The sequence below is a fragment of the Bombina bombina genome, chromosome 7 (genome assembly GCF_027579735.1).
Source record: "Bombina bombina isolate aBomBom1 chromosome 7, aBomBom1.pri, whole genome shotgun sequence".
NCBI lineage: Eukaryota > Metazoa > Chordata > Amphibia > Anura > Bombinatoridae > Bombina > Bombina bombina.
The window spans coordinates 294,763,942-294,777,477 of record NC_069505.1 but is presented as its reverse complement, the minus strand read 5'-3'; the positions used below and the strand labels follow the sequence as shown (position 1 = coordinate 294,777,477).

Here is a 13,536-nt window from a genome sequence, read left to right as displayed (position 1 = left end):
GCACTCACAGCCAGTGTTCCCTCTAAGGCCAGATTTGTTGAGCGGCCCAGCAGTCAAATAGTTAATTTGTGAACCACATCTTGCAGTCTCCATTGTATAGTGTTTGCTAATTAATCTAGTTAATTGTTTCACTGCTGGGCCACACACAAAACTGGCCTTAGAGGGAACACTGCTCACAGCATATGTGCGTATGCCACTAAAAAAAAAACCTGTAATATCTTTTACTAGAAGCATTTTTGCTAATAGAAATATATTACAGAATTCTTCTAATTAAAATTGAAATGCAACTATACACATTTAAATTTTTATATTTCAGTCCCTTTAACTGAATTTTTGGAAAGCTTAGCTTTTTGTCCCTTAAGTCAGATACCTAGTTAAGAGGTTTTTTTTAAAACAAGTTTTACATTTAAGTATAGACACTTTGCATTTAAAATACGTACGGCTAGATTTCGAGTTTTGCGTTAGAAGGGGTGCGTTAGCTACGCGTGTTTTTCCCCCCCCGCACCTTTTAAACAACGCTGGTATTTAGAGTTCACAGAAGGGCTGTGTTAGGCTCCAAAAAGGGAGCGTACAGGCATATTTACCGCCACTGCAACTCTCAATACCAGCGGTGTTTACGGACGCAGCCAGCTTAAAAAACGTTTAGCTGTAAAAAAACCTAACACCTGCTAAAAAGCAGCATTCAGCTCCTAACGCAGCCCCATTGTTTCCTATGGGGAAACACTTCCTAAGTCTGCACCTAACACCCTAACATGTACCCCGAGTCTAAACACCCCTAACCTTACACTTATTAACCCCTAATCTGCCGCCCCCTGCATATTTTTTTAACCCCTAATCTGCCGCTCCGTACACCGCCGCAACCTACGTTATCCCTATGTACCCCTAATCTGCTGCCCCTAACACCGCCGACCCCTATATTATATTTATTACCCCCTAATCTGCCCCCCCCCAACGTCGCCGCTACCTACCTACAATTATTAACCCCTAATCTGCCGACCGTACTTCACCGCTACTATAATAAATGTATTAACCCCTAATCCGCCTCAATCCCGCCTCAAAAACCCTATAATAAATTTTATTAACCTCTAATCTGCCCTCCCTAACATCGCCGACACCTAACTTCAATTATTAACCCCTAATCTGCCGACCGGACCTCGCCGCTACTCTAATAAATGTATTAACCCCTAAAGCTAAGTCTAACCCTAACATAATAATTTTTATCTAACGAAATAAAATAAATCTTATTAAATAAATTATTCCTATTTAAAGCTAAATACTTACCTGTAAAATAAACCCTAATATAGGTACAATATAACTAATAATTATATTGTAGCTATTTTAGGATTAATATTTATTTTACAGGCAACTTTGTATTTATTTTAACCAGGTACAATAGCTGGGTGAAGACGACTCAAGGTAGGATGATCTTCAGGGGGTTAGCGATAGGTTTATTTAAGGGGGGTTTGGGTGGGTTAGAGTAGGGGTGTGTGGGTTGTAATGTTGGGGGGGGTATTGTATGTTTATTTCAATGCAAAAGAGCTGTTTTCTTTGGGGCATTTTTATTTTAGAATAGGGTAGGGCATTTTTTTATTTTGGGGGGCTTTGTTATTTTTTTAGGGGGCTTAGAGTAGGTGTAATTAGTTTAAAATTCATGTAATCTTTCTTTATTTTTTGTAATGTAGTGCTTTGTTTTTTTGTAATTTAGTTTAGTTGATTAAATTGTAGATAATTGTAGGTAGTTTATTTAATTTATTTATTGATAGTGTAGTGTTAGGTTTAATTGTAACTTAGGTTAGGATTTATTTTACAGGTAATTTTGTATTTCTTTTAACTAGGTAGCTATTAAATAGTTATTAACTATTTAATAGCTATTGTACCTGGTTAAAATAAATACAAAGTTGCCTGTAAAATAAATATTAATCCTAAAATAGCTACAATATAAATATTCGTTATAGTGTAGCTATATTAGGGTTTATTTTACAGGTAAGTATTTAGCTTTAAATAGGAATAATTTATTTAATAAGATTTATTTTATTTTGTTAGATAAAAATTATATTTAACTTAGAGGGGTGTTAGTGTTAGGGTTAGACTTAGCTTTAGGGGTTAATACATTTATTAGAGTAGCGGCGAGGTCCGGTCGGCAGATTAGGGGTTAATACATGAAGTTAGGTGTCGGCGATGTTAGGGAGGGCAGATTAGGGGTTAACAATATTTATTATAGGGTTTTTGAGGCGGGAGTGAGGCAGATTAGGGGTTAATACATTTATTATAGTAGCAGTGAGGTCCGGTTGGCAGATTAGGGGTTAATTATTGTAGGTAGGTGGCAGCGACGTTGGGGGGGCAGATTAGGGGGTAATAAATATTATGTAGGTGGCGGCGATGTTAGGGGCAGCAGATTAGGGGTACATAGGGATAATGTAGGTGGTGTGCGGTCGGCAGATTAGGGGTTAAAAAAATGTAATAGAGTGGCGGCGATGTGGGGGGGCCTCGGTTTAGGGGTGCATAGGTAGTTTATGGGTGTTAGTGTACTTTAGAGCACAGTAGTTAAGAGCTTTATGAACCGGCGTTAGCCCAGAAAGCTCTTAACTTCTGGTTTTTCTCTGCTGCTGGAGTCTTGTCGTTAGATTTCTAACGCTCACTTCAGCCAAGACTCTAAATACCGGCGTTAGAAAGATCCCATTGAAAAGATAGGATACGAAAATGGCGTAGGGGGGATCTGCGGTATGGAAAAGTCGCGGCTGGAAAGTGAGCGTTAGACCCTTTCCTGACTGACTCTAAATACCAGCGGTAGGACAAAACCAGCGTTAGGACCCCCTAACGCTGGTTTTGACGGGTAACGCAAAACTCTAAATCTAGGCGTTAGAAAGTTAAAGAAAATATTTTAACAGATTTATTTCTCTCTCTCTGTTGCTCTCTTTATTTTTTTTTTATTTTCTCCCATCTCTTTCTTTCGTTCTTTCTTTCTCTCTCTAACAGGTTTAAGATGTTAAACATGATTTTCATAGTTTTTATTCAGGCAAGTTATTATAGTTAAAATATAAATGCTAAACATATTTTGTTTTACTTTTAGGGCAAAGAAAGAGATCGATATGCAGGAATTCATGTTTCTGTTAACTGGAGGTGTTGGGCTACAAAATAATGTTGCAAACCCAGCCCCATCATGGCTTCCAGATAAGAGCTGGGATGAGATTTGTCGTGCAAGTGATTTGTCTTCATTTAAAGGCTTGAGGTAATATCTGTTGGTTATTTTAAGAAATGCATAGTTGCCAATAGTTGACAATCAAATTTTTTTGGGTTCCTGTCCATACCTTTTAAGTCTGTCCTTTGTTCAATTTTATCTGTATTTAGTCTAATAATATTGTGTGCAGTGCAGTACTCCCGCCACAGAGGTCGCTGTTGCTTTTCATTTTACTGCATTGTGATAACAAGTCTTTACACTTAGAGTATATTTTTTCTGTAGTTTTCTTTAGCTGTGCTCATCTGTTAAACTTACGTTTAGCAGTGTGTAAACAGGTGCGGGGTAAGGTGAAGTCATGAGATGTGATATATAATACCAGGGAGGGTAGGAGGCAAGGGGAGAGGAAACAAGGCATCTTAATAGTGTTACACAATTTAGAACCTGTTTAATTCCCCCCATTTATATACTGAGGCTTTGCTTAGCAAGGACTTAAAGAGACAGTAAATTCAAAGTTAAACTTTCATGATTTGGATAGAGCATGCAATTTTAAACAACTTTCCAGTTTATTTCTCTTATCAAATTTGCTTCATTATTTTGGTATTTTTCATTGAAGAGTAAAACTAAGTAGGCTCATAAGAGCTCAGGAGTGTGCACGTGTCTTTAGTGCTCTATAGCAGCAGTGTTTTGCAACATTATTTGTTGCTTTGCTATACAATGTTGCAATGTTTTCTTCTTCGTTCTCTTGGTATCTTTATTTGAAAAAGCAGGAATGTAAGCTTAGGAGCCATCCCATTTTTGGTTCAGCATCCTGGGTCGGGCTTGCTGATTGGTGTTTTTTCGAGCGAACGAAAACAGTTTACTTTCAACTCATAATACAAACACAACCCAATGCGCACAAAAAGCTTACTACTAGCGCAGTTAATGTTCCACTTGTAATCTGGCCATAAATAGGCCCTGGGGAGATAACACTGCACACGTATAAGCAAAAATGGTTTCCAAGATAGCTTATGCTGTGCATTGCAAATATGTAGATATGTCCAATGCACCACTCCTGTCCAAAGACCCAGGGCTGACATCTTTTCATCAGTATGGTGCAAACAGAGTCATCGTTGTTGCAATATATGCTGTCTGCGCAGGAGCATTAGGCATATTCTCAGTGCACAGTGAAAGCTCTTTGTGAAATAGTGATACATTTTACAAGAAGCATTTTTGCCAGTACACGTGTATTGCAAAATGCTTCTATACAAACTCGCAATACACTCGCATGCATTTAAATTTTTGGTTTTATGTCTCTTTAAGTAAATTAGCTCCATGCTTTCTAAGGGATGCAATATGCATGATCTACAGTAATAAAAAATAATTGATATGGCTGGATAAAAATTGAAATTCATATATTTCCAGGGAACACTTCCGTGAAAAACCAGATGAATGGTATTCAATATATGATAGCAAAGAGCCACATAATGTTCCTTTGCCAATACCATTCTGTGAAAAACTGAATGATTTGCAGAAGATGATTATCCTACGCTGCCTCCGGCCAGATAAGGTGCGTAATGAACTTGCTGTATATCATCTTGCTAGGTTCCCTGGGTAGTTTATGGCCACAGTAAACTAATTGTACTTTTTTGTGTTATACAGATAAGTCCTGCGGTTACAAACTTTGTGACTGATAAACTGGGAAAAAAATTTGTGGAGCCCCCACCATTCGACTTGTCAAAGAGTTATGTGGATTCTAATTGTACCATACCTCTGGTCTTTGTATTATCACCAGGCGCTGATCCGATGGCGAGTAAGTCCCACATATTGGAATAATTTAATAGACAACATCAGATTTTATTATTGATCTTTTTTTCTTTTCTTCAAGCAATCTTTATTGCAAATTATGTGCATACAAATATGCAGAAGGAAAGTTGTATTTCAGTAAGGAACAAGGACTAATCTATAGGAAAAGAACGTGCAAAAAATAGTTAAAATCAGTTAAACAATTTCTTGATGTTGTAACTAGTTTCTTTTTCTCCAACATTGGTGTGTCCGGTCCACGGCGTCATCCTTACTTGTGGGATATTCTCTTCCCCAACAGGAAATGGCAAAGAGTCCCAGCAAAGCTGGTCACATGATCCCTCCTAGGCTCCGCCCACCCCAGTCATTCTCTTTGCCGTTGCACAGACAACATCTCCACGGAGATGGTTAAGAGTTTTTTGGTGTTTAAATGTAGTTTTATTCTTCTATCAAGTGTTTGTTATTTTAAAATAGTGCTGGTATGTACTATTTACTCTGAAACAGAAAAGGATGAAGATTTCTGTTTGTAAGAGGAAGATGATTTTAGCAGACAGTAACTAAAATCGATTGCTGTTTCCACACAGGACTGTTGAGATGAAGTAACTTCAGTTGGGGGAAACAGTTAGCAGTCTTTTCTGCTTAAGGTATGACTAGCCATATTTCTAACAAGACCATGTAATGCTGGAAGGCTGTCATTTCCCCTCATGGGGACCGGTAAGCCATTTTCTTAGTTAAACATAAAAGAATAAAGGGCTTCAAAAAGGGCTTAAAAACTGGTAGACATTTTTCTGGGCTAAAACAATTGCTTTACTAGGCATATTATGCAGATTCTAACTAATTATTGGTATTATAATCTTGGGGAACGTTTAGAAAAATGGCAGGCACTGTGTTGGACACCTTTTTCAGATGGGGGCCTTTCTAGTTATAGACAGAGCCTCATTCTGGGACTGTATAGGGGTTAAATGTAAAAACGGCTCCGGTTCCGTTAATTTAAGGGTTAAGGCTCTGAAATTTGGTGTGCAATACTTTTAATGCTTTAAGACACTGTGGTGAAATTTAGGTGAATTTTGAACAATTCCTTCATACTTTTTCACATATTCAGTAATAAAGTGTTTTCAGTTTGAAATTTAAAGTGACAGTAACGGTTTTATTTTAAAACGTTTTTTGTGCTTTGTTGACAAGTTTAAGCCTGTTTAACATGTCTGTACCATCAGATAAGCTATGTTCTATATGTATGAAAGCCAATGTGTCTCCCCATTTAAATTTATGTGATAATTGTGCCATAGTGTCCAAACAAAGTAAGGACAGTAATGCAACAGATAATGATATTGCCCAAGATGATTCCTCAAATGAGGGGAGTAAACATGATACTACATCATCCCCTACTGTGTCTACACCAGTTATGCCCACACAGGAGGCCCCTAGTACATCTAGTGCGCCAATACTTATTACCATGCAACAATTAACGGCTGTAATGGATAACTCCATAGCAAATCTTTTATCCAAAATGCCTACTTATCAGAGAAAGCGCGATTGCTCTGTTTTAAACACTGAAGAGCAAGAGGACGCTGATGATAACTGTTCTGACATACCCTCACACCAATCTCAAGGGGCCATGAGGGAGGTTTTGTCTGATGGAGAAATTTCAGATTCAGGAAAAATTTCTCATCAAGCTGAACCTGATGTTGTGACATTTAAATTTAAATTAGAACATCTCCGCGCACTGCTTAAGGAGGTGTTATCTACTCTGGATGATTGTGACAATTTGGTCATTCCAGAGAAATTATGTAAGATGGACAAGTTCCTAGAGGTTCCGGTGCCCCCCGACGCTTTTCCTATACCCAAGCGGGTGGCGGACATAGTAAATAAAGAGTGGGAAAGGCCCGGCATACCTTTTGTCCCCCCCCCCCCCTATATTTAAGAAATTATTTCCTATAGTCGACCCCAGAAAGGACTTATGGCAGACAGTCCCCAAGGTCGAGGGGGCGGTTTCTACTCTAAACAAACGCACTACTATTCCTATCGAAGATAGTTGTGCTTTCAAAGATCCTATGGATAAGAAATTAGAGGGTTTGCTTAAAAAGATTTTTGTACAGCAAGGTTACCTTCTACAACCAATTTCATGCATTGTTCCTGTCACTACGGCAGCGTGTTTCTGGTTCGAGGAACTAGAAAAATCGCTCAGTAAAGAATCTTCGTATGAGGAGGTTATGGACAGAGTTCAAGCACTTAAATTGGCTAACTCTTTTGTTTTAGATGCCGCTTTGCAATTAGCTAGATTAGCGGCGAAAAATTCAGGGTGTCGTGGCGCGCAGAGTGCTTTGGCTAAAGTCTTGGTCAGCGGATGTGTCTTCCAAGACAAAATTGCTTAACATTCCTTTCAAAGGTAAAACATTATTTGGACCTGATTTGAAAGAGATTATTTCAGACATCACTGGGGGAAAGGGCCACGCCCTCCCACAGGATAGGTCTTTTAAGGCTAATAATAAGCCTAATTTTCGTCCCTTTCGCAGAAATGGACCAGTCTCTAATTCTGTATCCTCTAAGCAAGAGGGTAATACTTCACAACCCAAACCAGCCTGGAAACCAATGCAAGGCTGGAACAAGGGTAAGCAGGCCAAGAAGCCTACCACTGCTACCAAAACAGCATGAAGGGATAGCCCCCGATCCGGGACCGGATCTAGTGGGGGGCAGACTTTCTCTCTTTGCTCAGGCTTGGGCAAGAGATGTTCAGGATCCTTGGGCGCTAGAAATAGTTTCTCAAGGTTATCTCCTGGAATTCAAGGAACTACCCCCAAGGGGAAGGTTCCACAGGTCTCAATTATCTTCAAACCAAATAAAGAGACAGGCATTCTTACATTGTGTAGAAGACCTGTTAAAGATGGGAGTGAGACATCCAGTTCCAATAAGAGAACAAGGAATGGGATTTTATTCCAATCTGTTCATAGTTCCCAAAAAAGAGGGAATATTCAGACCAATTTTGGATCTAAAGATCCTAAACAAATTTCTCAGGGTACCATCGTTCAAAATGGAAACTATTCGAACGATCCTACCTACTATCCAGGAAAATCAATTTATGACTACCGTGGATTTAAAGGATGCGTACCTACATATTCCTATCCACAAGGAACATCATCAGTTCCTAAGGTTCGCTTTTCTGGACAAGCATTACCAGTTTGTGGCACTTCCATTTGGATTAGCCACTGCTCCAAGGATTTTCACAAAGGTACTAGGGTCCCTTCTAGCGGTTCTAAGACCAAGGGGCATTGCAGTAGTACCTTACTTGGACGACATCCTGATTCAAGCGTCGTCCCTGTCAAAAGCAAAGGCTCATACGGACATCGTCCTAGCCTTTCTCAGATCTCACGGATGGAAGGTGAACAAAGAAAAAAGTTCTCTGTCCCCGTCAACAAGAGTTCCCTTCTTGGGAACAATAATAGATTCCTTAGAAATGAGGATTTTTCTGACAGAGGTCAGAAAATCAAAACTTCTAAGCTCTTGTCAAGTACTTCATTCTGTTCCTCGTCCTTCCATAGCGCAGTGCATGGAAGTAATAGGATTGATGGTTGCAACAATGGACATAGTTCCTTTTGCACGAATTCATCTAAGACCATTACAACTGTGCATGCTCAGACAGTGGAATGGGGATTATACAGACTTGTCTCTGACGATTCAAGTAGATCAAAAGACCAGAGATTCACTCCGTTGGTGGCTGACCCTGGAGAATCTGTCACAGGGAATGAGCTTCCGCAGACCAGAGTGGGTCATTGTCACGACCGACGCCAGCCTAGTGGGCTGGGGCGCGGTCTGGGAATCCCTGAAAGCTCAGGGTCTATGGTCTCGGGAAGAGTCTCTTCTCCCGATAAACATTCTGGAACTGAGAGCGATATTCAATGCTCTCAGAGCTTGGCCTCAACTAGCAAAGGCCAAATTCATAAGGTTTCAGTCAGAAAACATGACGACCGTTGCATATATCAATCATCAGGGGGGAACAAGGACTTCCCTGGCGATGAAAGAAGTGACCAAGATAATTCAATGGGCGGAGGATCACTCCTGCCACTTGTCTGCGATCCACATCCCAGGAGTGGAAAATTGGGAAGCGGATTTTCTGAGTCGTCAGACATTCCATCCGGGGGAGTGGGAACTCCATCCGGAAATCTTTGCCCAAATAACTCAATTATGGGGCATTCCAGACATGGATCTGATGGCGTCTCGTCAGAACTTCAAGGTTCCTTGCTACGGGTCCAGATCCAGGGATCCCAAGGCGACCCTAGTAGATGCACTAGTAGCACCTTGGACCTTCAACCTAGCTTATGTATTCCCACCGTTTCCTCTCATCCCCAGGCTGGTAGCCAGGATCAATCAGGAGAGGGCCTCGGTGATCTTGATAGCTCCTGCGTGGCCACGCAGGACTTGGTATGCAGACCTGGTGAATATGTCATCGGCTCCACCATGGAAGCTACCTTTGAGACAGGACCTTCTTGTTCAGGGTCCATTCGAACATCCGAATCTGGTTTCCCTCCAACTGACGGCTTGGAGATTGAACGCTTGATTTTATCAAAGCGTGGGTTTTCAGATTCTGTAATAGATACTCTGATTCAGGCTAGAAAGCCTGTAACTAGAAAAATTTACCATAAAATATGGAAAAAATATATCTGTTGGTGTGAATCTAAAGGATTCCCATGGAACAAGATAAAAATTCCTAAGATTCTATCCTTTCTACAAGAAGGTTTGGAGAAAGGATTATCTGCAAGTTCTCTGAAGGGACAGATCTCTGCTTTATCTGTTTTACTTCACAAAAGACTGGCAGCTGTGCCAGATGTTCAAGCATTTGTTCAGGCTCTGGTTAGGATCAAGCCTGTTTACAGACCTTTGACTCCTCCCTGGAGTCTAAATCTAGTTCTTTCAGTTCTTCAAGGGGTTCCGTTTGAACCCTTACATTCCGTAGATATTAAGTTATTATCTTGGAAAGTTTTGTTTTTGGTTGCAATTTCTTCTGCTAGAAGAGTTTCAGAGTTATCTGCTCTGCAGTGTTCTCCGCCCTATCTGGTGTTCCATGCAGATAAGGTGGTTTTGCGTACTAAGCCTGGTTTTCTTCCGAAAGTTGTTTCCAACAAAAATATTAACCAGGAGATAGTTGTACCTTCTTTGTGTCCGAATCCAGTTTCAAAGAAGGAACGTTTGTTACACAATTTGGACGTAGTCCGTGCTCTAAAATTCTATTTAGAGGCTACTAAAGATTTCAGACAAACATCTTCCTTGTTTGTTGTTTATTCTGGTAAAAGGAGAGGTCAAAAAGCGACTTCTACCTCTCTTTCCTTTTGGCTTAAAAGCATTATGCGATTGGCTTATGAGACTGCCGGACGGCAGCCTCCTGAAAGAATCACAGCTCACTCCACTAGGGCTGTGGCTTCCACATGGGCCTTCAAGAACGGGGCTTCTGTTGACCAGATATGTAAGGCAGCGACTTGGTCTTCACTGCACACTTTTGCCAAATTTTACAAATTTGATACTTTTGCTTCTTCGGAGGCTATTTTTGGGAGAAAGGTTTTGCAAGCCGTGGTGCCTTCCATTTAGGTGACCTGATTTTCTCCCTCCCTTCATCCGTGTCCTAAAGCTTTGGTATTGGTTCCCACAAGTAAGGATGACGCCGTGGACCGGACACACCAATGTTGGAGAAAACAGAATTTATGCTTACCTGATAAATGACTTTCTCCATCGGTGTGTCCGGTCCACGGCCCGCCCTGGTTTTTTAATCAGGTCTGATGAATTATTTTCTCTAACTATAGTCACCACGGTATCATATGGTTTCTCCTATATATATTTCCTCCTGTCCGTCGGTCGAATGACTGGGGTGGGCGGAGCCTAGGAGGGATCATGTGACCAGCTTTGCTGGGACTCTTTGCCATTTCCTGTTGGGGAAGAGAATATCCCACAAGTAAGGATGACGCCGTGGACCGGACACACCGTTGGAGAAAGTAATTTATCAGGTAAGCATAAATTCTGTTTTCCATTGCAAAAATATATCTTTCTAGGCAGAATATCATTCAGTGTTAATGCGAGATGATTAAGAAGATCTGGGCATGGGTGAAATTTCAGACTTTGTTTGTTAGAAGAATGCGGAATATGGCTGATAATGGGGAAAATCAATTTTCAATAAGGTCTTGATTTAAAAAAAAAAAAAAGTAAATTTTTTTTAAAGACTTTTATATGTTTATTTACAATCCAATGTTGAAAGGACATAAAAGTGTCTAAATAGTCATGGGCGAAATCCAGCGCCAAAAATAGCCGAATGCTGCTGCCTGCTGCCATTAGCAAACACAAGTCCGCCTATATCTATTTAACATAAATGCTGTCCAGAACTGTGTATGAGCAGAGAAGCACCTCTGAATACAAATACAAAATTGAAGCACATCAAAATATTAAACACTGGATAGTGAATAAACATATTCTAGTCTTTAAAAACAAAAAATAACAGAAAATGTTGCTTTAAAAAAATACAAATCAAGACATCCACCTTATTGAAAATTGCTTTTCCCCATTATCGAACAACATTTGATATGTTCTAAGATTTAAATGGACATTCTACTTGATTTTTTTATTGTTTAAAAAGATAGACAACATTTTTGCTACCCATTCCCCAGCTTTTCACAACTAACATTGTTATATTAATATACTTTATAACCTCTAAACATCTAAGCCCCTGCAGGCCGCCTCTTATCTCAGTACATTTTATTTTCCTAAGCCAGGCAGTGCTAGTTCATGTGTGCTATATAGATAACATTTTGCTCACTCCCGTGGAGATATGCAGAAACCAGCTCTAATTGGCTAAAATGCAAGTTTGTAAAAAGCACTGTGATAAGGGGGCAGTCTGCAGAGGCTTAGATTAATATAACAGTGTTGGTTATGCAAAACTGGGGAATGGGTATAAAGGGATTATCTATCTTTTTCAACAATAAAAAATTTCAAGTAGACTGTCCCTTTAAATAACTACTACACAAAACATATTTAATGTCTGTAGGGAAATGGCTAAATGACACAGTTTGTGGTGCATACATCAAAATATCAATGCATAATTATGTAATAAAATTGATCTTATACTGGGTTTTTATAATGTTTTAATTTTTGTTGTGTCATTCTGCCATTGGTTTATTTGAAATTGCTTTAATGCACTTTAACAAAAACGCCACAAGAAAAAGTTATTCTGCCATTTTATTGGTGTAGAAAATAGGAAAAATCCAGCTATTGTGCTACCAAACAAAGCATCACGTAGGTGCAGGACCGGAATACACGTTTACATTAGTGACAGGTTTTGATTAAAGGATAGATTTGCTATAAAAATAGATACCTCCTACAGAGATTGCTGTTATTTCTGCATAAAATTAAAGTGAATATAAATTTTGATGCTAAAGTGCCCGATTTTTAATTTTTTTTTATTAAAAACAGGGGCACTTGAAGTCATCAAAATTTACATTTCACTCGTGTTGTGAAAAAAAACTTACCTTTTAAACTTGACAGCAGCTCCAGCTTCCTCTGGTCGACTCAAGCCATTTCTGACGTCAGAAATGATGGATAGGTCATCCTCCAATTACGGCTTCCCCCCGGGGGAATCAACGCCGTGATTGGAGGAAGCCGGATTCCTAATTTTAGACCCAGGAAGAGACTTTGCGACGGGTGGAGGAAGCTGGAGCGGCTGTCAAGATTAAACGGTAAGTTTTTTTTTCACAACAGGAGTGAAATGTAAATTTTGATGACTGAAAGTGCCCCTGTTTTTAATCAAATTTTTAAAAACCGGGCACTTTAGCATCAAAATTTACATTCACTTTAAGATGTAATCTACTTCTTTATTTTATTCTTCTAACTCAATGTAACATTTTTAAGGTTTACTGAAATTTGCCAATGACAAATGCATGGGAGGAGATAAATTTCAAGCTATCTCCTTGGGTCAAGGACAAGGCCCGATTGCTACAAAAATGATAAAAGAGGCATTGGCTGGGGGAACATGGGTTTGTCTCCAAAACTGCCACCTGGCTGTGTCCTGGATGCCGACCTTAGAGAAGATTTGTGAAGAGTTTAACAGTGATACGTGCCACCCAGACTTCAGACTCTGGCTCACCAGTTATCCATCACCAAAGGTAACTTACCCATGACAATATAATATAGTGACTTTTCTTATGTTTGCATTGGGTAAATAAGCATAATTAAATGGCAGTCGAAAACACAATGCAAGAATAAAGCATGCAGCTAATTGAATCAGTATTGAGGATGATTTCCTAATGTGTTTGAATGTGTTTCTTTTTTACTTAAAGGGACTTAAAATGTAAAAAGAAAATCGTCTAATATGGGAAAGCATTTAATAGTTGCACTACTGCCTGCATATAACTATGTGCTTAACCCCTTCGTGACCAGAGCTCTTTTCCATTTGTTGACCATCTGAGACCAAGGCTATTTTTACATTTCTGCAGTGTTTGTGTTTAGCTGTAATTTTCCCCTTACTCATTTACTGTACCCACACATATTATATACCGTTTTTCTCGCCATTAAATTGACTTTCTATTTCCATCATATCTTATAATTTA

The 13,536-nt window shown here is 39.5% G+C and overlaps 1 protein-coding gene across 1 annotated transcript in view; it reads left to right on the top strand.

Annotated features, from left to right (window-relative positions):
- Window positions 1-13,536, top strand: part of DNAH12 (dynein axonemal heavy chain 12) — a 300,387-nt gene that overhangs the window by 245,209 nt on the left and 41,642 nt on the right. Inside the window, exons 60-63 of the mRNA XM_053689370.1 lie at window positions 3,071-3,229; window positions 4,580-4,724; window positions 4,817-4,967; window positions 12,839-13,092. Coding sequence (XP_053545345.1) covers window positions 3,071-3,229; window positions 4,580-4,724; window positions 4,817-4,967; window positions 12,839-13,092 — 709 coding nt within the window. The remainder of the gene's footprint in view (window positions 1-3,070; window positions 3,230-4,579; window positions 4,725-4,816; window positions 4,968-12,838; window positions 13,093-13,536) is intronic.